The sequence below is a fragment of the Ixodes scapularis genome, unplaced genomic scaffold (assembly GCF_016920785.2).
Source record: "Ixodes scapularis isolate PalLabHiFi unplaced genomic scaffold, ASM1692078v2 PGA_scaffold6__148_contigs__length_123643588, whole genome shotgun sequence".
In the NCBI taxonomy this organism is placed as follows: domain Eukaryota; kingdom Metazoa; phylum Arthropoda; class Arachnida; order Ixodida; family Ixodidae; genus Ixodes; species Ixodes scapularis.
The window spans coordinates 77531968-77555786 of NW_024609881.1; the positions used below are offsets into that span (position 1 = coordinate 77531968).

At 43.0% G+C, this 23819-nt stretch overlaps 1 protein-coding gene across 1 annotated transcript in view; it reads right to left on the reverse strand.

Annotated features, from left to right (window-relative positions):
• Positions 1-1911: 1911 nt before the first annotated feature.
• The window catches only part of LOC115309969, a 32408-nt gene continuing 10500 nt past the window's right edge, over positions 1912-23819 (reverse strand). Inside the window, exons 3-6 of the mRNA XM_040219550.3 lie at positions 13302-13480; positions 8138-8229; positions 7983-8054; positions 1912-2085 (exon numbers count right to left, since the gene is read on the reverse strand). Of these exons, the coding sequence (XP_040075484.1) occupies positions 1949-2085; positions 7983-8054; positions 8138-8229; positions 13302-13480 (480 nt within the window). The 3' untranslated portion in view covers positions 1912-1948. The remainder of the gene's footprint in view (positions 2086-7982; positions 8055-8137; positions 8230-13301; positions 13481-23819) is intronic.

The following is a 23819-nucleotide window of genomic DNA, read 5'->3' on the forward strand; positions in this document are numbered from 1 at the left end:
TGGGACCGCGGGAAGGGGATTTTCGGGAAGATGAATGACGGGAAGGCATCCGCCGATCCCGGAGGAGTGTTTATGTTCCAATCAAACTTGTGTCTATCTCAAATACCCTAATCACGATACTGTACCTCAAGTACATTTTGAAGTATCTTGATATCTTGCAAATACTTTTGATCGAGAGCATTTGATATAGTATTTTAATTACATTTCTGAGTATCTTGAACTTATTATCTCAAATACACTTTTGACATTCGGCCATTTTCCGAGTTTTTCGGTGTAAAGTGGCGTGGGCGTGGCACGAGCAAACGTGAACATTCCAGCAACCGAATCCTGTTAATTGCAAGCTCCAATAAGCTACGGGGACTTAGATTTTGCTTGTGAAAGCGTCGTGCTTGTGCCGATTGTGACGCATATTTTACCTCAAAGTTCGAACAATGAAGCTTTTCCCCTCGTCTTCCCAAAGGCGCCTTTTGTTTCCTTAGAGTTTCCCCCAAAAGATCCTCAAACAAAAGGGGCGGTTTTACGGAAGTAAAGATTGCCACACAAGCGCAACGCAGAACGGGAAATGACCCACGACAAGGCAGACTTCAGTGTAAAGAAAATAACAAATAAAAGAAAATGAGAAGTGTACACAAAAAGGACACCTTTTTTTTTTGCTCATTGTATGTTTGACAACGCTACTGCAAAATTGCTTTTTTTTTTCTCTTCTTTTTGCTTTCAGCCCGGCACTTATTGCTCTCGCGGACACTGTCTGTAAGCGAAAATTTATAAGTAGAGAACAGAACAGGAAACTACGAGCAGGATGACCTCTCAAAATGCCAACAAAGCGTCCCCCAATGTTGAGTGCCTTTCTGAACGCAACCTAATAGAAGAAGGTGCGATCAGTACCGTGGTTATTACGTGGGCTCTCTTTGTTATCCATTCCCTCATTTCCATATCCCAAGTTCGTTTACTGTGAACTCCCCTATAGGGAATATAGTTAAACGATGCGTCTTAGGTGCGCCGCAGGACGTGGTATTCAGCTATGTTACTAAAGCTGAAGTGACCCCTTATTTTTTTATTTTTTGTTTCAGAAGTGTTTTGTCCTACGATGCTTTTCCCTTGTTTTGGGATGTTTCGCGCTAATACACCGTTCTGGTAAACCAGATTTGCGCAACTGTATAATTGTGTTTGTCACTGACGTCGATACAAATTACCGTAATGCGGAAGTATCTTCAAAAGTAATCGAATTACATTTCCAAGTATTTGTTATTTACTCAAGGTAATTTACAGTGAAAGTAAGTTGAGTAGTAGTTTAAATAGTTTATGAAGCAGGTATTTAGTAACTTAACTTAATAACTTTTATCGAGTATTTTATCCAACACTGTGTTCCACTGGGTATCCGGAGGCGGAGCGTTTCCGTTCGGATCACGTGCTCCATCTTGGATCTGGTCTACTGATCCCGGCGCGCTCGAAAGCGACCAGCGGAATTTGCAGTAAGAAACTTTCAAGCCCAAGGAAAAGACAACGGAGGAGAACGCCTCCTCTGTTCTCTGTTGTCTTTTCCTTCGACTTGAAAGTTTCTTCGTTTTTTCCTCACCACAGTCTCAGGTGCTACATTATGATTCTCACCAGCTTGCCTGCACATTCATTGGTGCTTTTGATAAAAATATTAATAAAAAGATAAGCTTGTTCTTGCAATCTGGTATAGAGACGATTACTGGGAGCAGTATGGATAGATACCTTTATTTGTAATAAATGCTATTTCTTAAGCTTTAGTTGCTTTAGTGGAGTAATTGCAGGTAACACACGTGTTTTGTTATGCACGTGGGTGTACGAAGTGGGAACCGGCGAGGTTTACTGTACAAACAAAATAGATCCTTGTGAGGAGCTCCGCTTTTAACTGAAACTCCTTAAACAAACTGTTTGGTCTCATCAATTTATTCGTGACACTGACTTTGCCAGGAAAGGATTACTTGCGGTGGCAGACAGTGTCATTGTAGTACCAAATGACAGTATTATTGTTGCATGCGTGTATATAACTGGAGCAGAAAGAAGAAGGCAGTCCATCCTTCCCCGGACGCTGAGTTTCCCAAAGCTCGCAGTGACCTGTAATTGAAAGTCACGGCCATTAAAAAACTCCCCCCCCCCCCCAAAAAAAAAAAAAGAAAAAACAAATCGGAGTATATTTTGAAATTTAATTAATTGTCCAATTTGCTTTATGGCGTAACAAACAATGGAAAGAAAACAAGGAAGGAAAAAGAAAAGAAGAAAAGGACAGCCAAGGCTGCCGACGAATTATGATGAATGAGGAAAGAATAAACATGGGGACATGGTTAACTGTTACCTCACTTTCTATACTTCGTTTCACCGTGAATTGGTAAAGAGCGAACGCTACGGCTCCCTCCAGCCAATCAAAGCGATGGACGCGAAGCACGTGACAGGCTTCAGGGGCGGAAACCAGGGAAAAAAAAAGTTATTTTAATAAATTATATAAACCATATTTATTTTATTAAAATCAGATATAGTTGGTTTAAATCACATTCATTTGATTTCAAGAACTGTAGCGATAAAATAGGGATTATTTATCACTAGACCCGTTTTCACCTCAAGCACCGTAGTAAAAAAAAGTCCGTCTCTTTGCCGAGCGAAGTGCCTTTTGTAGAAGCTTGTTTTTGATGGCATATTGTTTGCTGGACTTTAGTCGATAAAAACGATCAGTTCCAGATGGCAATTGACGTTCTAGTAAACTTGCAGCAATAGAAAGACACGGGCACTATTTTCTCTCGGGCTCCACACCACCTCCATAAAATTTGACCAATGAAAATAGTTCATGGCGTAGAGATCCCGAGCATTACTACTATTGCTCTTTGTATGGGCGTTGTCCATTATATTTCTATGAAAACGTCAAATCTTTGTGTGTAGTAGGGTGCATGTAATATTGCCCTTATTCCTCAAAAATGCCGTCCGACGGTGACCCCCCCCCCCATTGTGTCTGCTCCAGGGCGCAGAAAGAGGGGCATGTCACAAACTTTGGTTAGATTTTGAATAGGGAAATCGGCCCACCAAGAGTGTAATTTCAGGTCTTTCAGGATGCCTAGAGCCCGTAGATCGAGTTATCTCTAAAAATAGACGATCTTAGAATTCACTTGAGTGCCCCTGTAATGTTGAGAATTAAGATATATGCAGCTGTATTTTAGATTATATATATATATATATATATATATATATATATATATATATATATATATATATATATATATATATATATATATATATATATAGCCTAGAGCCCGTAGATCGAGTTATCTCTAAAAATAGACGATCTTAGAATTCACCTGAGTGCCCCTGTAATGTTGAGAATTATGATATATGCAGGTGTATTTTAGATTATATATATATATATATATATATATATATATATGTGTGTGTGTGTTATCTTATGAATCTTGTGTCTAACAAGATGATTCGAATAATTATAATTAAAAAAGCTTACCTCCGTACATAAGTTTTTTTTATTTGTAACTTTTGATTGATATCAGTTTTTACTTCGATAGTTCCGAAAGTTCAATCCACTATCTAGCCCTACTTTCGTGGCAAAAGTACAGCGGTGGAGCTTGCAGAATTGAATTTTGAGATTTATTCCGGTACGTCACTAAAAGTACTCAAATAAAAGAAAGGAGTGCGCGACTTCATTCTCCTCCAAAATGGGCGGGAACGAATCATGGCGAACAATAGAAGGATCCAGGTGAATGACGAAACTCAAAATACGATTAGACCAAGAAGAAGCCGGCTGTGCCAATGAACATGACGTTTCACTTGCGTGCTGGAGATGCTCCATCTTCCGCACGCATGCATGTTACTTTCCGTGGTGCACTGGCTGCGCGTGCGTCGAAGTGTTAACAAAGGCAGAATGCTCCTTCTTGGATGCGGAGCTTCTATTGCAGATCTCAAGTGAAAACGATCGGATGTGAGGAGTTCTCACTGATGGGCTCTAGCGTTCACGCCGCTTCGTGGCCACAGTCTGCGGCGGCTCATTACAAAGATGTTAACCCATTTGGCCCACCCCGTTCAATCCGCTTCGCGGCGAAAGTCTAAAACGGCTCCTTACAAAAAAAAAAAAAAAAAAAAAAATACTCTGAGTTGTTTTGAGACATCGCGTGTCGATCAAACAATCTGTCGATGAAACGTCGTTCGATGAACTGACTGCACTGCCAATGAGTGGCGACTGCCGGTAGAATTTCGGGGAAATAATTCTGCCGACTTCCGGGGGAATACACACCGGCCAAGAATTATCCCGGTTCTTGTTTGCTTTGCAATGTTCTCAGTTGTAAAACAGCTTAGTAGTACATTCTCACGTCATATTACAGATTAGTTTGTACTTGTTTACGGAACAAGCTGTGTGTAATAAACTTCTAGGAGATTTAAAAACAATCCTTTGTGTCTGTTTACCTGCCTTTTGGCACACCCCTGAGCGAGTACATTTTTTAATGGTTTGTTAATGTTTTAATTAGGTTTATTAAGTTCGAAACATCTTGAATTGATGTCCAACCTTCGTCTTTTATATCCAGATATAAGGTCGGCGCTTTTATTTATTAAGATGTACAGTGAGAACAAATAATTTGTTTCACATTTCATACGATTACGGTAAAAAGAAAGAAAATAGGCAGCTATAGCACGATGGTAAAGGGAGCCATAGGACGAGCTATAGGATAAGCTATAGCAGACCATACAGAAGGCAGTAGGTGGATAAAGAAACCATAGGGAATGCTATAGGCAGCTATAGCGCAATGGGCAAAGAGAGCCATAGGACGAACTATAGAATGAGCAAACCATACAGAGGGCAATAGGCGGCTAAAAAAACAAAAACAAAAAACACACAGGAAAAGTCATCGCCTGTTATAGCGCGCTGGTTAGGAAGATCTATAAAGTAAGCCATAAAAATCTCTATAGCAGGCCATACAAGAAGCTATAGATGGCAAAAGAAAGCATAGAAAAAGCCATAGCACCTATCGAACACTGGCTAAAAATACCCATATAATAAGACAGAAATCTCTATAAAAGGCCATACATATATACATACCAGATATGTACAAATTACTCAAAAAAGGTAGTTAAGTTAAGTTACTGAGTATCGACGCCAAAAGTAATTGGAGTAGAGTAGAAATTACGTATTTGTAATAGTAATTGAGTAAACTACTAACTACTGTAAAAAGTAGCGAGTTACTTTGAAGTTACTTTCGAAGTTACTTTTTTATATTTTTGTGGTAGCAAAATGAACAGCAGTTTTGATCAATGAAAAACCCTGCGAGCCTAAAATAAATGCAGTCTATCTATGGCTTGCGTTTTCGCCAAAATAGTTTATTCGCTCGCAGAAGCAATTGACTTCCAAAGTTCTTGATAGGAGAGCTTTCCCCTTTTCCTTCTAAGGACGCCCCCAGCCCAGCTAAATAGACGTTCCACCGACGGGCTGGATGGAACGGCAGCGTTGAATTTGAGAAACAGGCTGTGCAGGGTCGGGTAAGCGATTGTCGGCATCTTAGGTGTCCATGACTAAACATGTGAGGTTTGCCTCGGGTAGCAGGATCTTTTGTAACAAACTTTCCTCCTTTTTTCTTTTTTCTTCGTCAAGTTGAGATTGTTATGACTGGCCCCTCTTTATTCCGACGTCGTTCTGAGAGTACGCTGAGCGAGTGCACCAGATCGTCAAGGATTCAAGTCTCGCGCCACGACGATGAGATCATCCGGATGACTGCGCGTCCCGTTGTAGTGCTAGTGCTACGCTACTGAAAAAAAAAATTGTTTTGGTTTAACAGATGATGAACCGAAGTATACTTCACCGCTGACGCCGGGTCCAACAAAATGATCTCCCAAGGGTAACTCGCAATCCTCCCCGACGACTACAATATTCTGATGCCGCTGACACGCCTGACAAGTAAATCGTTTTTAACAAAGAGGAGGTCTCCCAGGCATGGATGGTCGGAAGGACGCGAAGGATTACGTGAACAAGCATCGTCGCTCGTATACAGTTGCAGCTGGAAGCGGGAAAGTGCTCCCATGAACTGATTATCTGTGCCAGGGTTTGTGCGCGGGGGAGTCCGGCTTTGCAAAGGCGTATGCGCTGATGACAAGGCGACCATGGGAACAGGAGCCCAGCTGCGAGGTCATTCCAGTGGCGCCTCCCGTGGAACCTGCCGCTTGAGTCAGAACTCACTAAAGACAGACAACACGAAAACAATAACAACTCTCGGAGTGTCCCCGTCTTTCATGGTTGCAGCTGGAAACGCGGCGCCTGCGTGCATTACCGTATTAGGTCAATACCCGACCAAGGCTTGTTAAGCATCTCTTCCTGCGTTCGTGCGTGCCGGTGTTATGTTTTGGCAGCTCATCGCCACCTTGGCCCAAGGACGCCTTCCTGAACAAGGGGGCCCCTTGTTGGGGAATGCCACTTTTTCTGCCGGCGTCTTATTCAATTCTGCGCTCAAACTTTCGTGATGGGCAAAATTAGCACTATATAATTTCGAAAGTAGTTAGTAATTTGAGTAGAAGTTACCTGAAAAAATTAGTTAAATTAAACTACTAATTACCCAAATCAAGTTGTAATTGAAAGTTACCAAGTTACTCGAAAAAGTAGTTAAACTACAGTAGTTTGAGTAGAGTAGTTGAACTACGTCCAAGTCTGATACATACCAGGAGCTATAGATGGCTAAGAAAACCATAAGAAAAGCCATAGGCGGCTATAGCAGTCTGGTTAAAGAGAGCCATAGGGAAAGCAATCGAAGTCTCTAAAGCAGACCATACAAAAAACTATGATGACGAATGAAAAAATTGAAAAAAGCCATAGGCATGTCATGCTGGTTAAAGCGACTCATAAAGAGAACCATAGAAACCTCTAAAGCAGATCATACAAAAAGATGTCGAGGACGAAAGAAACTATTGAAAATGCCATAGGCAGCTGTAGCACGCTGGCTAAAGAGATCCGAAGAGAAAGCCCTAGAAATCTCTATAGCAAACCATACAAAAAGCTTCAGACGGCTAAAGAAAACACAAGAAAAGCCGTAGGCGGCTATAGGATTCTTTCTAAAGAGACCCGTAGAGTGAGCAATACAAAACTCCATAGCTATTCATTGAAAAAGCTATAGATAGTGGCAGCTAACCAGTGATAGACGACAGAAAATTAAAAGCTATTGGCGACGTGCGCGATCGAAAGCGTCGCTGTGTTCGGCCTTCCACGATTGGCCGAACGCCAACTATAACGTCACCAAAGGGTTTATCATCGACGGAAATAAGAGTAATGGAAGAAATTCAAGTTTGGTGGTTTTGGCAGTGTTGGTTTCAGATCGCAATGATTCCAGGCATCCGCCATGCTAATTACAAACGCCATCGAACTCGTTGTTCGCAAGGTAATGACGTCACAAGAGTGAACCATAGGAGGGTGCCACCAAAAGCCATAATAGCGGCTATTGGCGGCGAGATGTTTTGGTGGCGCCCTCCTATGGTCACCTTTCGTGACGTCATTACCTCGCGAACAGCAAGTTCGATGGTGTTTGTAAATAGCATGGTGGAAGCTTGAAATCATCGCGCTCTGAAAGCAAAACTGCCAACACCGTCGAATGAAGTTCTTACATTACTCTTATTTCCGTCGATGAGAAATCATTTGCTAACGTCATGGTCAGCATTCGGCCAATCGTGGAAGGCCTACCACAGCGTCGCTTTCGATCGCTCACGTCGCCAATAGCTAATTGGGCCAATTTTCTATAGCTGGCCATACAAAGAATTTTTTATAGATAATTTTTGTATGGGATAGCTGATTATTCAAAGCGTCTGGAATTCATGAGCAGTGGAAATAGCGATGAGCTCTCGTTTGCATTCACACGCGAGCGATGTTTTTGAATAAGCAGAGCTCTTTTTTTTTTCGCTTGTTTATAACTTTGTCTTTCACTCTGGTGGACTGCCACATGAACCAACCTAAATGTCAGCGACCAAAGTTACAAAGGGGTGCTTACTTGACTTTTCATGGTACAAGAGAGCGCATGAGTTGACGTCTGACAACAAGAGATACATTGTTCCTGCTTGAGCTGAAAAAAAAGTGGGAGAGATTTGGCAAATAAAAAAAAAATGCAAACAGACCTGTCGAATATTCACTGAATAACTCGCCTACTTCTGTTTCCATATATTCTGTAGATGTCCATGTAGTTCGGAGCCCCATATCCTGATGATGTCTTGGGTACTATGTCATACGTCGAATTTAACCTGTAACGGTGAAAACTGCAGCTTGGGCGACAATTATCACAGACACACAGCGCACAATTAGCACACACACGAAACACTGCTTACATACCGTGCTGATTTCTTAACAACCTGTAACGCTTGTGAAGCAAAAGTCGCGGTCAAGTAAACCTTCTCCCTAGAACACCTTATGATATGGTATAATTGCAGATTGTGTTCGACGGTTCGGATTCCCGAGAAGAGCTTAACACATTTATGGGGGAAACCAGAGTATACATAATACAGAAGAGGGGAACTCCGAAGGCCACCCAGCAAAATTGAACCGTATAACAGCCTATCTTAACACTTCGGTCCCACAGCGGCCATCTTGAATGGCTACACAAGGGGTTTTCATTTATTGAAATGCATATAAAAAACATACTCAAAAGTATTTTGCCAACATAATCCATGTGGTCTTCGGGAGTCTATGGTAGGCTAAAACGATAATAAGTTAAAAAGTTAACTGGATAATTAAACGAGTACCGTAATATCCCGAGAGATAAGAGAAAATTGGGTGAAAAATAATGGGTGGGCTAACTTTCGGTGTGCTACCAAGAAAAGTTTTAAAAGAATGCTATTTTTAGATCTGTCCCTGCCAAACTTATTATCGCGGCGAGGGGCAATGAAGCAAAGATCTCTGCACTTCCCAGTCAACAATGTTCGCTAAAATCCCGTAATATCCACGTCTTTACTCTTTATTATAAAACCAAACAAACGGTGAAGATTATCACCCTCTTATTTAAAGCGGCACTAAAGCGCTTTTCGAGATCCTCGCCTTATTGTCATAACTCCGTCTATCGAACACTAATACCCTAAAAGAAAACGAAATTACATTCATACGCGCCGAATTGCGTATTACAAAAACTATCAAAAATCCCAACACTTACCTTTGGCGCAGAACAACAGGTGGCGGCCGCGCATGCATGTAATTTTGGGTCTTTTTAGGATGTTTGGTGCTCATAGATTGAGTTATGACAATAAAGCAAGGATCTCGGAAAACGCTTTAATGCCCTTGAACAATAATATTGTAGGGGAAAGATGAGAAGCCCGTCGGAATATTTACTCGGCAATTAACGAACTAAGCAAATATTATATGACTATAATAGCTTGTCATAGAATCCCTAAGAACAAAAAGAACATGCTAGCACAGTTCCTGTAGAGAATGTATATTAATTTTTGTCTTAATTAAAAACTGGTTTGCATTCATTCAAGATGCCTGCCGTGCGTCCGGAGACCGTGTCACCAAGCGAACTGCGCAAGCGCGCGCATTCCGGAAGTATTGCCGCCGCCATGCTAATTGTCGTCATCCCTTTCCGGCTTCCCGGTTGCGTAGGGCTGTGGTGCGCGAACATCATCGTAGATTATCGTTTGGGGACGCACCGGTGTCAGCTTGGATTTCCCTGCATGTCTGGACTTCATAAGAATGTGTTGCTTGTGGTGCCATAAAGGGATACTTCAACGAAGTTTGAAATATACCCGTCGTGTTCAGAAATAGGCTGAATGTGATCCACAATATCCGTAAATGACAATCGCACGTTTGTATTTTGAGCCGGATGGCTGTATTTTTCGTTATATACGGTCCACTCTGGCAAGCGCTCGGAGAGCAGCCAGCGGGGAGCACGTGACATCCGGAGCATTCGTGACGTCGTCTGTCTCTGGACGAGCAAAGTTGCGGCGCGAGCCTGACTTCGACAGGACGATTGCGAGCAGGCATCTGGCCGCCGCCATGTCTCTGCTCTTGACGGCAAGTGGGGCAGGTTGTTCTGGTGGGACTGCCAAACTGGTTTTCCTTTATCTGCCGAAGCAGCTTTCTGCAAAGCTCATTTTACGTGCGTTCTACGTTTATACAAAGACAGCTGTTATCAGCTCTTCCCCCCTCCATGACGTCACGTGACTTCATGATGTCTTGTGACGTCACACTGTCACGTGGTGCCACACTGCCACGTGACAATAGTGTCGGACATCATAATATCACGTAACTACGCGAGTAGTCGCGTGGTTACTCGATATAAATATGTATTAAGAATTAGTAAAACTTACAAAAAATATTGAAGTATATTGTGGCGAACGAGAATCGGGAAGCTATAGTTTAGAATGAGACCTAACATACGATAAAAGTGTTGGCGATAGTACGTTGAGTTTTCAATAAATTATAAATAATTTGCGACCACTTTCGCAAATTATTTTCGCAACTGTTTTTGTCCTAAAGTATATAGAATAAGATTTTGATGCTTTGAGTTTAGATAAAACGAAACGCGACCAGAAAGGAGCAGCATGAAATTACACCTGGAGCAAGCTGGTTAAGAAGGAAATTAATAAATCAAAATAAGTCTTTCAAACACTCTAAGAAATGCCTGCACGTCTACTTACCCGCAAAACATTCAAAGAGCTAATCTCTGCTTTTTAGGAAATCAGCTGAGCGAATGTTGAGGCGGAACATCCGTTTAGATCTAAAAGCAAAGTCTGCGTCTGCGCTGTGGCATTACTCAATGCAAAGCGTCATGTTTGCGTTGCGTAATGCCACAGCGCAGATTTCACTTAGAGGTCTAAACAGATGTTCCGCCTCATCATTCACTGAGCCGATTTCGCAGATCACAGAGATTGGCTCTTCGAGTGTTTTGCGTGTAAGTAGACGTGCAGGCATTTCTTTGAATGAATATCATTAATTTATTATTTTCGCAATTCAGGAGCTCATGAGTTGCTTAACTGTGTGTTTGTTTCGACAAGGGGAAGTCAGTCAGCCCTGGTGTGTCTGCTGTAGAGAAATTTAGCGAGTGCAGTGCGACCCTTAGCCTGGGGTATTTAAGCTGCCTCACACCGTAGTGATTATACAAGCACACGTGGGCACAATGCACGACGAGATCAAAATGGGCAGGAGTGTGGATTGAGCTTGAGATCCCTCGGTTCTGCAGCACGAACGTTCGCTCCACGCGTTCCAAGCTGTGGTGCTTTAGCTCACGTTGCGGCTTTGCGTCGAGTGGCACGCACTTCTATGCTGAGCTACCTGTTCTCTCAACACTTCCTTACAGGAGGGGCAAGGGGGCACTTCCCTCCCCCTCCAGTTCTCACAGTGGGGGCAAGGCATGTCTTTTGCCCCCCCCCTGAAACAGCCACCACTTGGCAGGGCAAACACTGGCCGACAGCGCCTAAGGAATACCGAGGGAACCGCCCCCCGGCCCTGAGGCGGGGGGGGGGGGGGGGGGGGTCTGGTTTGTCCCCCCCGGCCCCCCTCAAATACAAGTTGGTACGCCACTGCCCGCATAAATTGCGTAATAAATAATAAAAAAAAATATAAAAAGGACAACATGAGGATTGCGCTTTGATTGTATCAAACCTCGTACTCTGGCTCAGAAACCTACGTCAAACAACGTGCGGAGATTAAAAAGAAATAAGAAAAAAAGTACAGCATGATCTTTTTTATTTAGGAAAATCCGAATCTTTTATGTAAGGAGCTACTTTTTTTTCTGAAACGTTTTACGCGCTACGGATTGCAGTCCAATATACCAATAGGCGCGCTTGCAGCGCTAGCTAGCCTTTACATGTCCAGGTGAATATCTCAAATTTTATAAGCATCGCAACTTGTCTATCTACTACCCCAAAGCAGTTTTCACCGTTCTACCACAAAACACAAAAAACATGTAAGTAGAAGCTGCAGTAACTCGATGTAGCACGACGTTTTCTTGGAATCTTCATTCTTGTGCCATGCTGAAACCACTAAAACGGCGAATTCGATGATTGAGAGCGCCTCACCGAGAAAAAACGCCGCCTCCGTTTTTTCCCCCGCTTACTTTTTTTTTTTTTTTGCACGAATGGGACGGCCGGAGAAGCGTTCGCGCGCATTGGGATGTCGGAGGCCATGACGTGTGCTCCAAACCAGTTCAAAATCAGGGTATCAGGGCACTCACGCTAACGCATTAAAAATAGACTTTTTCAACGCAAGCTAGGACATATACTGAATTATCAAAAAACGTTATATGAAGCATTAGAATGTAGATGATAAAACAAATCTAATGCCCTATTAGAAGTGGTTGTCTTATCTAGAATTAGATTAAAAGAACATGTTATATAGAGATGGCAACAAAATTAAACACATTTTCTAACAGCGGGAGAATATTTCGCGAACAGTACTCTATATTCAATTGTTCTATATCTAGTAAGCTCCTTGCACCAACTTCCGCATCACATTGCATTCGAACATACCACATTTGGAATACTCACCAAGATAAATGTATACTCCCTAAAACCAGGACAAGTATCGCCAAACATACATTATCGCATTAGATTCCAAATCATTTTATCAGATTCCCTCAAATCACGTTTAGCCTAGCTTTCACCGAGCAAATGCAAGCATATTTAAAAGCAACCCTTAATTTAAAAAAATAAGCTAAAAATAAAAATAAATTAAAAGTTGATTTATCGCTTTGTGCGACTGTTCTTCTATTACGATGTTTTAGTTTAAAATGCTGCTTTTGTGACATGTACTGTACTTAATTGGACCGTTTTTTTTATATATCTTTGTTCTGCCGCTGACAGTGATCAATTGTTAATGCGAAAGCCTTATAACTGTCTTATGGAGCGGAGCCAGTGGCGTCTGTAACCGCGAGAAACGGCACCTAAAAACCCGTAACCGCGAAAAACGGCACCTTAATTGGCTGCGACGCGTCATATCACATGCTTTGTCACGGGAGCCGGCGCGGCCGCTCGAAGTCAAAGCGGATGCTCTTCAGAAATAAAACACAAAGAAAAGCACAGCCACGCAATGTTCTGACACGGAAGCAGTCGTAAAGCCGGCAAGATTCGCCGCGCCTGCGCTGCGTGTAGGACTGCGGAAGCATTCCGACACGTAGCAGTCTTAAGTGCCTCTGCCGAATTCTCTATACTCCATATTTATAGCACCATCGGGGCCTCGTCAGACAATCTGGCCTTTTGCCTTGGTGTTGCACACAATATGTACCGTCTGAACAAACCGAAAAAAATATATGCCAAAATGTAAATTACGTCCCTTATTACAAGAAACTTCGAATATATTTTGAATTAGATGATCCGTGAGTACTTACCAATTGTTCGGAAGTCTATGGGTCCAAATCCGTCTCTCCAAAGAAAATTTATCGTCGGATTTTTTTTCTGTGTGTACTTCTGCACACTTGAAAGGTATTCCGGTTGGATCCAGCGGAAAAACAGGGTCTTCCTCGAATGTACCTCCGACCACGTAAAACGTCATCTTTCGTAAGAATAGCTAATGAACGTACGCAAAAGCTTCAGTTTAATAATCAATAATTAGTGCACCAAGTTAAGAAAAAAAAAGAAAAAACAACAACAACATCAACAATCGAGTTGATTGAAGTCAATTCACATTAGGAGGTGTAAAATAGTAAATCAACCAACAGAAAACAAGGGTGCAAGCATGCTGGTGAATATTCAACTGTGACTTCACCCGAGACTGGAGTTTATTTTGCATGTTACGATTTCAAGAAAATGTTTTAAGGTTTACCGGGTGATGATAGAAGGTGGTTTGGTTTTTTTGTGCCCTCTGACCTAGAGAACTTTAGATGGTTGATTTCAATAGTAATTTGAAGGCAGGGATGGGCACCATGTAAAATACTTTGTGTGTTTCGTATCTCGTATTTAATTACATATCAAGGATTGTATTTTTAATTGTATTTAAATATAAAAAAATCAGTACTTTGAATACTTGTATTTTAAATACTGCCCAAACACAATTTCGGGCACTGTTCTGCGCAACAAAATGCGATTTTGGTTACTGTTGGTGATGGAAACCAGACGCAAGGCATGAAGTTTGCTGCACGGAATGCAAACAATAGACACTGAATAAAAAAAAAAAAAATTGAGAATTATGAATTAACGGTATGGATACAATTATTAGTTTCTTCGTTGAGGTATTTAATTTTTTAAAAAGACGACACATTATGGAAATGTTTGAAAATCCTTTGATGCTTCAACTGAGGCTTTGAAATTAAACCCACACTCAGTTCATTATTTTTCGTGCACTTTTATTTCATTCGTTCATATTCAAATTTATATTCTTTATTTGAGCTCTTTATGAGAGGAGGGCAGTCACAGAAGGCCAAAGACTCATACCAGAAGGTTTGTGACACCTTGTCCTAAAGGTTAAGTTACAAGAATACAACGGATAACACCGTACAGACACACATGCACGCGAGCATGAAAGGAAAAGATGACACATAATGAGTATAGACACTGCAAAAGAATATTAACGATAAAAAAAGGGAGGAGGAAGAAAGGGGGTGGGTGAGGGTGAGGTACTGCGTTGTACGGGCACAGCATCATTACAAAGCTCCTTGGGGCTCATGTCGCCTTCTAAGGCACCAGCGGTCATTTCGTTTGGCAGCGAGCGCCACATCTCAACAGCTGTGATAAGGAAGGACTGCTCATGGTGCACTGTTCTGAAAAATTTGGGCTGGAGCCCTCCAACCCGGGTGTGTCTTTGGTCGTAAAAAAATGGAGGGGGTTAGTGATCAGGGCGGGATATGGTGGCAAGTGGCCGAAGAGACACAACTTTTCGTCCGAGTGCCAAAATTTTCCAATAGACAGATGTCACCAAGCGAACTGCGCAGGCGCGCGCATTCCGGAAGTGGTGCCGCCGCCATGCTATTTGTAGTCATCCCTTCCCGGCTACATACGGCTGCGCTTACTACATCATCATAGATTATCATTTGGCACGCCCCGGTATCACCTCGATTCTCTTGCATGTTTTTACTTCATAGGATTGTGTTGTTTGTGATGCCTTACTTTCCTCAGCAAGTGCATAAAAGTAGTTTCAGTCGTCTTATCGCTTTAGAATCGCTTTGTCGTCTGCTTCGTCGTCGTCTGCTTCTTCGTCTTCGTGAACGCGTAAGCCCACTGCCGTTCACGGGGTAATCCCAGTGCGGCCGCGGAAAAAACATAACAAAAAAACAACTGCGCCACTACTCGAGCATTCCGACTCCTCGGACGTCTCAATTACCTTGCAAACAAGTGAACATCTAGTGCAATAGCAAAGAACAAGCAAATTCGAGGGACCATCGGCTCGGTGTAGCACCACGGAACAGCATAAAATGTGATGAAAAACTGAGCTTCGTGGTGCTCAGTCTTGTGCATAACGTTTAATCAGCCATCCAGTAAGACGAGCTAAATAGACTTTCTCGGTCAGCGATAGTTTTCTAAAAGTTGTTTCACTCTGGTTGACAGCCTGTGCGACAGAGTACAGATGAACAGCGGGAGAAGCCTGCACACAAAGAACTGATCTACAGAAAGGCCATGCCTGATGCGCCGTAATAATTGACATCTATCAAAAAGAAGCAACCATGCCAGATACCTGAAAGCTTGGGGTGGAGATGATTTTTCGTGCACAGTTTCTATTCAGTTTTATTTTGTTTGCGCAAGATCCGAACGCTAACAGTCGCCCGACGGGGGAAGCTTTTTTCTGCGGTCTCGACTGGTGCTAGTGCAGAATGGATTAGTAACACCAGCCTAATAGACCACCACAAGATAGATGAGGTTCGTTTGTTACATTTTTGGCGGTAAGTACGTGTTGCACTTCTAAATTGCATTATGTAATCTTTTCGCGTTGGTATGAAAAAAAAAAAAATGAAGGCTGCTTCCGAAAAAAAGTTGTTTTATATCAAGTGGTTCATATCGGGAATCGCTGCTCTTTTTTAGTGATTGTCCGGATCTTTTGAAGCACAGTTGTGCTTGAAACATGTCGTCGCAATAACAGTTATAACCACCAAAATACATCGAGTAAGAAGTGTATTAAAAACGGCCTCCGCAAAGCAGTGCGGAGGTCCTAGACCAACGAATAGGCCGCTACGGAGCAAATGGTCTGAGAGATTCCAGCTTACGGAACACATCGGCACGCTCTATGTCTCGTGCCCTGTAACCCTACATATTTTAGCTGACGTGCAATAATTGGATATCAATTATGAAGCAAATCGCGAAACAAATTGTAAAACGCTATTTTTCCTGCCGCTCTGTCCGGCTCTGTCGACCTTTGTTTGCCATGCTTCTTTCTTGCGGGAAGACATATAATATCCGAGGCCTTTTTGCCTGGTGCTGTTATTATAGCTCCGTGGCATACAACATGTGAAGCCACCGATTGAAAACCATGAGTCAACACCTGGCTAAAAGTCTCGTGCCAACCCGAAAATTTCCAAACGCCGGGCGTACAATGCGCGCCGACGCGGCCGGAAAACTGGGGAGAACTACAGGTACCAGAATGCACCGCGGCAGCGGTGGCGTCGCGCAACTCCTCGTAAGATCGGTCTATTTACAGCCTTTAAGAGCTGGGCCGTCCGAGTGTCATTCTATCGAGAAAGGCCTGCTGGTGAACCTCTGCACAGGACTGTGTATGCGGCACGACGTTGTATAGACTCCAGCGAGGCACTGACGCGTGCTTGTAGTGGGCCCCACACTGAACAACAGTACTCCAGGCTCCAGCTGTGATAAAACAAGAGTTGTGAAAAGGCTTCTGAGAGTATCAGCTACCATACCCTTGCAGGTACGAGTGATGAAGCTCAGTATTCGCCTGGCCTTGGATGTCGCTTCGTGGATGTGTTGAGGGAACTGAAGTCGTGGGCAAGCGCAACACCAAGAAGTCTGGTCTGCTAACAGGGGGTGCCACCGGCCAAGTCAGTATAGGTGGGCTGTCGGCGGTCTTCCCGTGCGTCATCAGCACGACGGAGCATATTGATGAGTTGAGGGGTAGATGGTTTGCCAGCGACCGGTGTTGGATATGGTCTATATCCTCTTGCAAATATTGATAGTGCCTGTGACTTAACGCAGGGTATTACCACGTGACCTCGTCGGCATTAATTATATGGCGTAGAGCGCATAGAGAACACAAGGTTGGACCACCGTTGCACATGATATGGCGCTACGAAACAACTCGCTGCCTACTGTCATGCACATAAGTGCCGACCAAGGGGGGGCCTGGGGTCCCGAGCCTCCCCCCCCCCCCCCCCCCCCCCCCCCCCCTCAAAATTTCTCAGGAAAATTTCCCGGGACCCAGTGTTGGACAAAATACTTGATAAAAGAATTTAAGTTAAGTTACTAAATACCTGCTCCATAAAGTGCTTAAAATACTTCTCAAGTTACTTTCACTGCAAAGTATCTTGAGTAGAGTACAAATACTGAGAGTCAATTACTTTTGAAGATACTTCCGCATTGCATAACTTGTATCGACGTCAGTGACAAGCACAATTATACAGTTTCGCAAATCTGGTTTACCAGAATGGTTTATTAGCGTAAATCAACACAAGACGAAAAAAAAAACACAAAAAAACACTGTAGGGCTGTTTTATGCAGTCTAACTATAAAGAGCAGGATATCACTGATACAGGTTACAAAACATTCAGGGACGTAAAAAAAAAAAAAGAGGTCGCTTTAGCTATGCGCGTTGGCCTACCATAATGGCTGTCATCTATATGATGGTCGTACAACAGTAGTAAAAGTCGCGGTCTGCAACGCGTAATTAATTATAGTTTTGCTTTATACAAGCAGTATTAGAGCCCTACTTTATTTTTTCCCGCCCGGAAGGTGGTGGCAATCACCTTTTCTGTGAAGCCGAGCATCCATGAGCTAGGGAGTGCGATTCTGACACCGCGGTACCACAATTGCTGAAAGTTTCGAATAGTGACATCGCTGAATGTCAAGTCCAGCGGCGCACCTTAGACGCATCGTTGAAGTACAATTCATATTCGCTACATGGGAAGTTCACTATAAATGAACTTGGGATACGGAAATGAGTGAATGGATGACAAAGAGAGCCCAGAAATAAGTTAAGGCACTGGTCGCACCTTCTTCAAGTAGGTTGCGTTCAGAAATGCACTCAACATTGGGGGACACTTTGTTGGCATTTTGAGGGGTCATCCTGCGCGTAGTTGGCTTCCTGTCCTGTTCTCTGCTCATCAATATTCGCTTACAAACAGTGTTCGCGAGAGCAATAAGCGCGACAAAAAGGAAGGAAAAAAAAAAACCTCGACGTTTTGTTTATAGCGAAATCAAATGCTCGCCAACACAAAAAAGTGTCTTCTTTTTGTGGCCGTTTCGCATTTACTTCTATTTGTTATTTTCTTGACACTAAGTCTGCATTGCTGTCGTTGGTCGTTTCCCGTTCTGCGTTGCGCCTCAGTGTGGCAATCTTTACTTCGGTAAAACCACGTGCCCTTTTTGTTTGAGGATATTCGGGGGTAAAACTTGAGGTAACAAATGACGTCTTTGGGAAGGCGAGGCGAAGACCTTCATTGCACGAATTTTGGGGTGAAATACCAGTCACATTCGGCACAAAAGCGATGCTTTCACAAACCCAATCTAAGTCACCGTAGCTTCTCGGAGTTAGCAACAAAATTTGGTTGCTCGAAAGGATGTTCACGTTTGCTCGTGCCACGCATACGCCACTTCATACCGAAAAACTCGGAAAATGGCGGAATGTCAAAAATGTATTTCAGATAATGAGTACAAGATACTGAGAAATGTAATTAAAAGAGACTATCAAATACTCTCGATCGAAAGTACTTCAAAGATACCCAGATACCTCAAGAAGTATTTGAAATACAGTATCTTGAGTAGAGTATTTGAGATAGGTATACAAGTCTGCCGGGACCAAGCCTCTCGACGTCTCGGTAAGCTGCAGTGGAGTGGGCAGGATGCCGATCGTGTGGACTTTTCTCGTCGTATAAGTGTGGCAATGACCTCATTTAGAGCCCAAATTCGCATCCGACCGTCCTAAAGCCGCTCCAGATATGTTCGTCCGACCGTGGATCCCGAAAGTGCATTGGATATTAGTTCCAATCATCCCTACCGGGTTGCATCATCGGTCAGTGTCTTGTGAGTGTTCGTCCACCCTTCGGCTTAACAGAAATCGCAAGTCGTTTTTAGTGATCATATCAAACCGCCAAATGGAAATGATGTTCTCCATGATTTCAAATGATTCACTACTTCTTTTTAATACGTGTCCTTGGCGAGCTTCCGCGAGGGTTTGGCCTACGGTCGCTAAAAGCTTTAGGCGGCCTAGAAATCAAGATGTTTTTTTTTTTCTTAAACTTCTTAGTGAGCGCGTTGGTAGTGGTGTAGGTTTAGAAAGAGTTATATACGTAAAAACATCCCCTCCCCTGTTTTTTACGTATATAACTCTTTTTTTTCTTCCTAATCGGGGAAGCGTTGATGTGGTTGACGCTAATCTATAGCATTTTTAAGCTGAGTGCAGTACTATTAATGATAAGAATTGCTACGTATTTCTCTGCGTGTGTCTTGTGTGCATGCTGTAAACATCTGCAACACCGCGGGCCTTTCGTTACGGACTACGGGGCTACGCGGTGTCGCTACTCTTCCGAGCGTAACACATACTATTTTTGTTATTTTATGTGATGAACTCGTTTTTAGAAATGAAAACTCCGTTTTCGTTTAGTCTTCGTACTTCATATTTTATCAGAGTGTCTGTATCTTTTCTGTTATTCGTTGATACCGAAAACAAAAATCGATTTAATTACGATTTACGTTGCTTTGAGACTCCTGAGCCAGCGTCCTAGCTAAAGCTAAAAACATGGTGCAGACTTGGGAACCAGCGCTTGGCTTCAGCACCTTCTCGAGTGCTTACAAAATTTACTTTTATACAGTTTTAATGAAGACCTGGAAGTTCTCTATACAACATGACAATGTTCACAATATTAACTCTTGTAGATGTCTAGAGTCTACATTAAATCTAAGAAAATAGCCAAGAAATTGCAAGGTATTAAGGTGAAAGCCTGATATGCCTCATCGTTCAGTCGAATTTCAAAGTCCCTGAGAGAAAACACGTCGGCGACACGGAAGGGACCAAAACGTTTACGTGACCACTCAGGCTAATTGGACGCAATGAATTTAAGAAGGATGACAAAGCGAATTAAGAGGAATAAAAGTGAATGAAGAGGAATTAAAGTAAATTAAGAGTAATTAAAGAGAAGTAAGAGTAATCAATGGGCATCAAGAAGGACAATAAACTGAATTAAGAAAAATCAAAGTGAATTAAGAGGAATCAAAGTGAGTTAATACCCCTGTCAGACGGGCTAGTTTAGTGTCACTACAAGCGAGTGCACTTCAACCCGTCGAAACACACTCCAAGTGTGTTGGTGCTACACGGGAAAACTTAGTGTCACTCCAAAATGATGGCAATGACGATGGGTAAGTAATGGGCACGCAAAATATTACAGTGTATACACATTTTTTCATAAATAACTTCGTCGTCTTATTAGAAACGCGTTTCCACACATTGTTGCGCTAAGTCACGAACTTTAATCCAAACTTAAATCCAATTTGGTCATTGCGATCAGCCATTACAAGCCAGTCATACACGTTCGCACGCCGGTACGATGCTCATCTATCTTCGGTCTCACCTTATGATGTACCGCAGGAAAGGCTACAAACGCGAACTCCTTCCTCTAGGACACATCTCGGCGGCACAAGCTCTCGTGCGTTAAGAGTAGCTCCCAACGCTATGAGCTCGCGCTGCCTTGTCTGCGGTACAACATAAGGTGAAACGGAGTATAGATCGAAACGAGCAGAAGTAGGAATTGAACCCAGGATTCCTGGGTTCTGCAGCGCGAGCTTTCGCTCCGCGTACTCCGAGCTGGTGTGCCCGAGCCCACTCGGCCACTCGGCCACTCGCCACTCGCCACAAGGAAACATCATGGAGTGTGTGGAGGACGAGCTGGAGGGCGATATCCGCGGTGTTGGACAGTGGAAGCGTGTGGTTGAAGCATTTTCCTCCGTGAGAGTCCAGCGCCTTTCAGATGAGAGGCAGCTGGACCTGGATGCCGACGCACAGGCAAGAATTTCAAGTGACATCGACCAGCCGCTGCAGGCCAATACTTTCACCATAGCCGCTCTCATGACCGACAAACTACCTGTGATCAGTCGAGAACGGTGAACTTTCTAGAGGAACGAACGGTAGTTCAAAGACACTTGCCCCATTTGGGCGAGTTCCATTTCAAGCAAGCCTTTCGTGTCTCTCGCTGCCACCTTCAGATTCCTGGTGGAGTCTTGCAGGTGCCTCCTGGCCGTCGCTGGCCGTCGTTGGCCGTCGCGCAGGGACCAAGGCTGGAAACTAGATTAGCCGCTTGTTTTTCTACAATGTACTACTTTCCTGCCAACAAAAACAAGTGCGCATCTAATATTACTCCTATCAAAATAATATACTAATTTTACGCAGCGTTAATTTCTTCTTTTAGTTTTACTCCTTGAACACTGCTATCGAGATTACACACTCGGTCTACCGGAGCGAGCGTAGTGCGCTCCCCGAACTCACTTCATTGGAAGTGTGTTCTTCGGTCAGGGCTGGGGATTGAGCTCAGGATCACTGGGTTCTTCTCCAGCGCGAGCTTTCTCTCCACGTACTCCGATCCGGTGGGCGCTTACCCACTCGGCCACCGATACCACTTAATAAAGACACGTTAAAAAAATTCGACGTTTAAAAATGCCGAATTGGAGCGCAGCTCTTGAGGAGGAGGGAGGAAGGGTACGAAGGGGGAGGGTATGCCAGCTGCTCCCCCTCCACGCCCTCCCATCCTCCTCTCCTGTTCGCATCCCACTTAGCGTAAAAATTTCGCAAAATTTCCCGCTAAATTTAGCCGGGAAATTTTCCCGCTGAATCGACGTGTGACGTCACATGACACGTCATCTGAAATTTTTAGTGTGACTTCACGTGACGTCACACGGGTAAAATTTTCCCTCTAAATTTAGCGGAAACATTTTCCGCCAAACTTAGCAAAAACTTTTTCCGCAAAATTTATCGGGAAAATTTTACCCTCGTGACGTCACACGTGACGAAACACGTGACGTCACCTGTGACGTCGTTTTGGGAAACAGCCCTTAACGCAACGCGCGGTTACGTCGACGCCGCTCAACCCAACAACGGGTGCCTAGGAGCTGTGCTTTAAAACAACGTTACATTAAAGAACGATTTTTACGCCGATTGGATGATTCTGATCGATCATGGCAAGCCAAGATAAAGAACGAAGCATATCTAACTTCGGCGTTCCGCTTCGTTCCACGGAAGTCTACGAGGAGGCCCTGACACTGCCTAATCAGATCATAATTATCGTGTTGTCTCGAATAGTTACATGCTGAAACAAAAGTAGGCTCCATCATTCTCTGCTAAGCAAGATAGCTATGAATGACTGACTTTTTCGTCTTCTTTTATCAATTCATCGTTGCGCTAATCTTGATTCAGATCAGCCTAAACTCCAAGTCCACCCCACTATTGTTTTTTCAATTCCACTCTTCTACATGTCGTCTCTTTCACGAATTTCTTTTCTTTAAAATAAAACTTACGCCACGCTTTTGGTTTCTGTGTTATGTTTTACTGTCGAAACACTCCTATCGATGCCACGCACTCGATCGAGCGAAGTGAGTTTTTCAAACTCACTTCAAGCCAAGTGTGTTCCGCAGGAAGAAGCCGTGTGGCACACTACAGAAATGACACTAAGGGCGAAGTGCACTCGCTTGTAGTGACACTAAACTAGCCCGTCTGACAGGGGTATAGTAGGAATTAAAGAGAAGTAAGAGTAATCGATGGGAATAAAGAAGGACTATTAAGCGAGTTAAGAAGAACCAAAGTGAATTAAGAGGAATTAAAGTGAATTAAGAAGGATTAAAGAAAAGTAAGAGTAATCAAAGCTAATTAAGAAGGACTAATTTGTGTTGCGCTCTGCTTTGTGTTGGCAACATATTCACGTTATCATCATCACCATATTGTTCCTCATATCCCATGTTTTTGTTTTTTTTTGCTGTTAAAAATAAAGGCATTCCGGTTTGGAACGTGGACTGAGTTTGTCATTCATTCATTCTTTTTGTTGAGTCACGGAGGACACCACGCTCTGACTCGCCAAGGTCCTCAGCTCGAAAGTCGCAAGCATTAAACCAGACGCCTTCTTCTCAGAGAAGGATCGATACAGTCACTTATATGTTTGAATAATGATTGAATTAGATCACAATGCTTTCTGTTAAACTGTGGGACTCTTTTAATGTGATGGCTTCTCCTGTATCCCCTGGTTTTCTTTTTGTTGTTCTCGTGGAACACATCAAATATATATAATAATAATAATACTAATGTTTATTTTTCACCATAAGATGGTGGCGATCAGGGAAAAAAGCTGTCACGTACAGCTTGACGGGTCCCTGACCGCCTACAGAAAGCAGCAACAGAGCCGGAAAAAACGATATTGAAGAGGAGAAAAGAAAACGAAAATTGTACAATGATTGTCGCTATCACACTTTTTAAAACAAATTTTAGATTTCTTTTCCCCTTTTTTACATTGAGGCAGGACAGACAGCAGAGATAAAATTATGCAAAAACTAGTTACAAAGATCACAAAGAAAGAAAGGCAACTACCTTCAGCTGCTAGAGAAAAAGGATGATTTTACTTCTCTTAGGGATAACTTATCCCAATCTATACTTTTAGTCTTATACGAATTGAGTAAATTGGGGAGAGTGTATTTAAGCATTTGTTTGCCATAGTTTGTTCTTGGTGTAGCCACCTCCCAACATTCAGCACCTCGGGTAGGGTAATTATGAACATTTT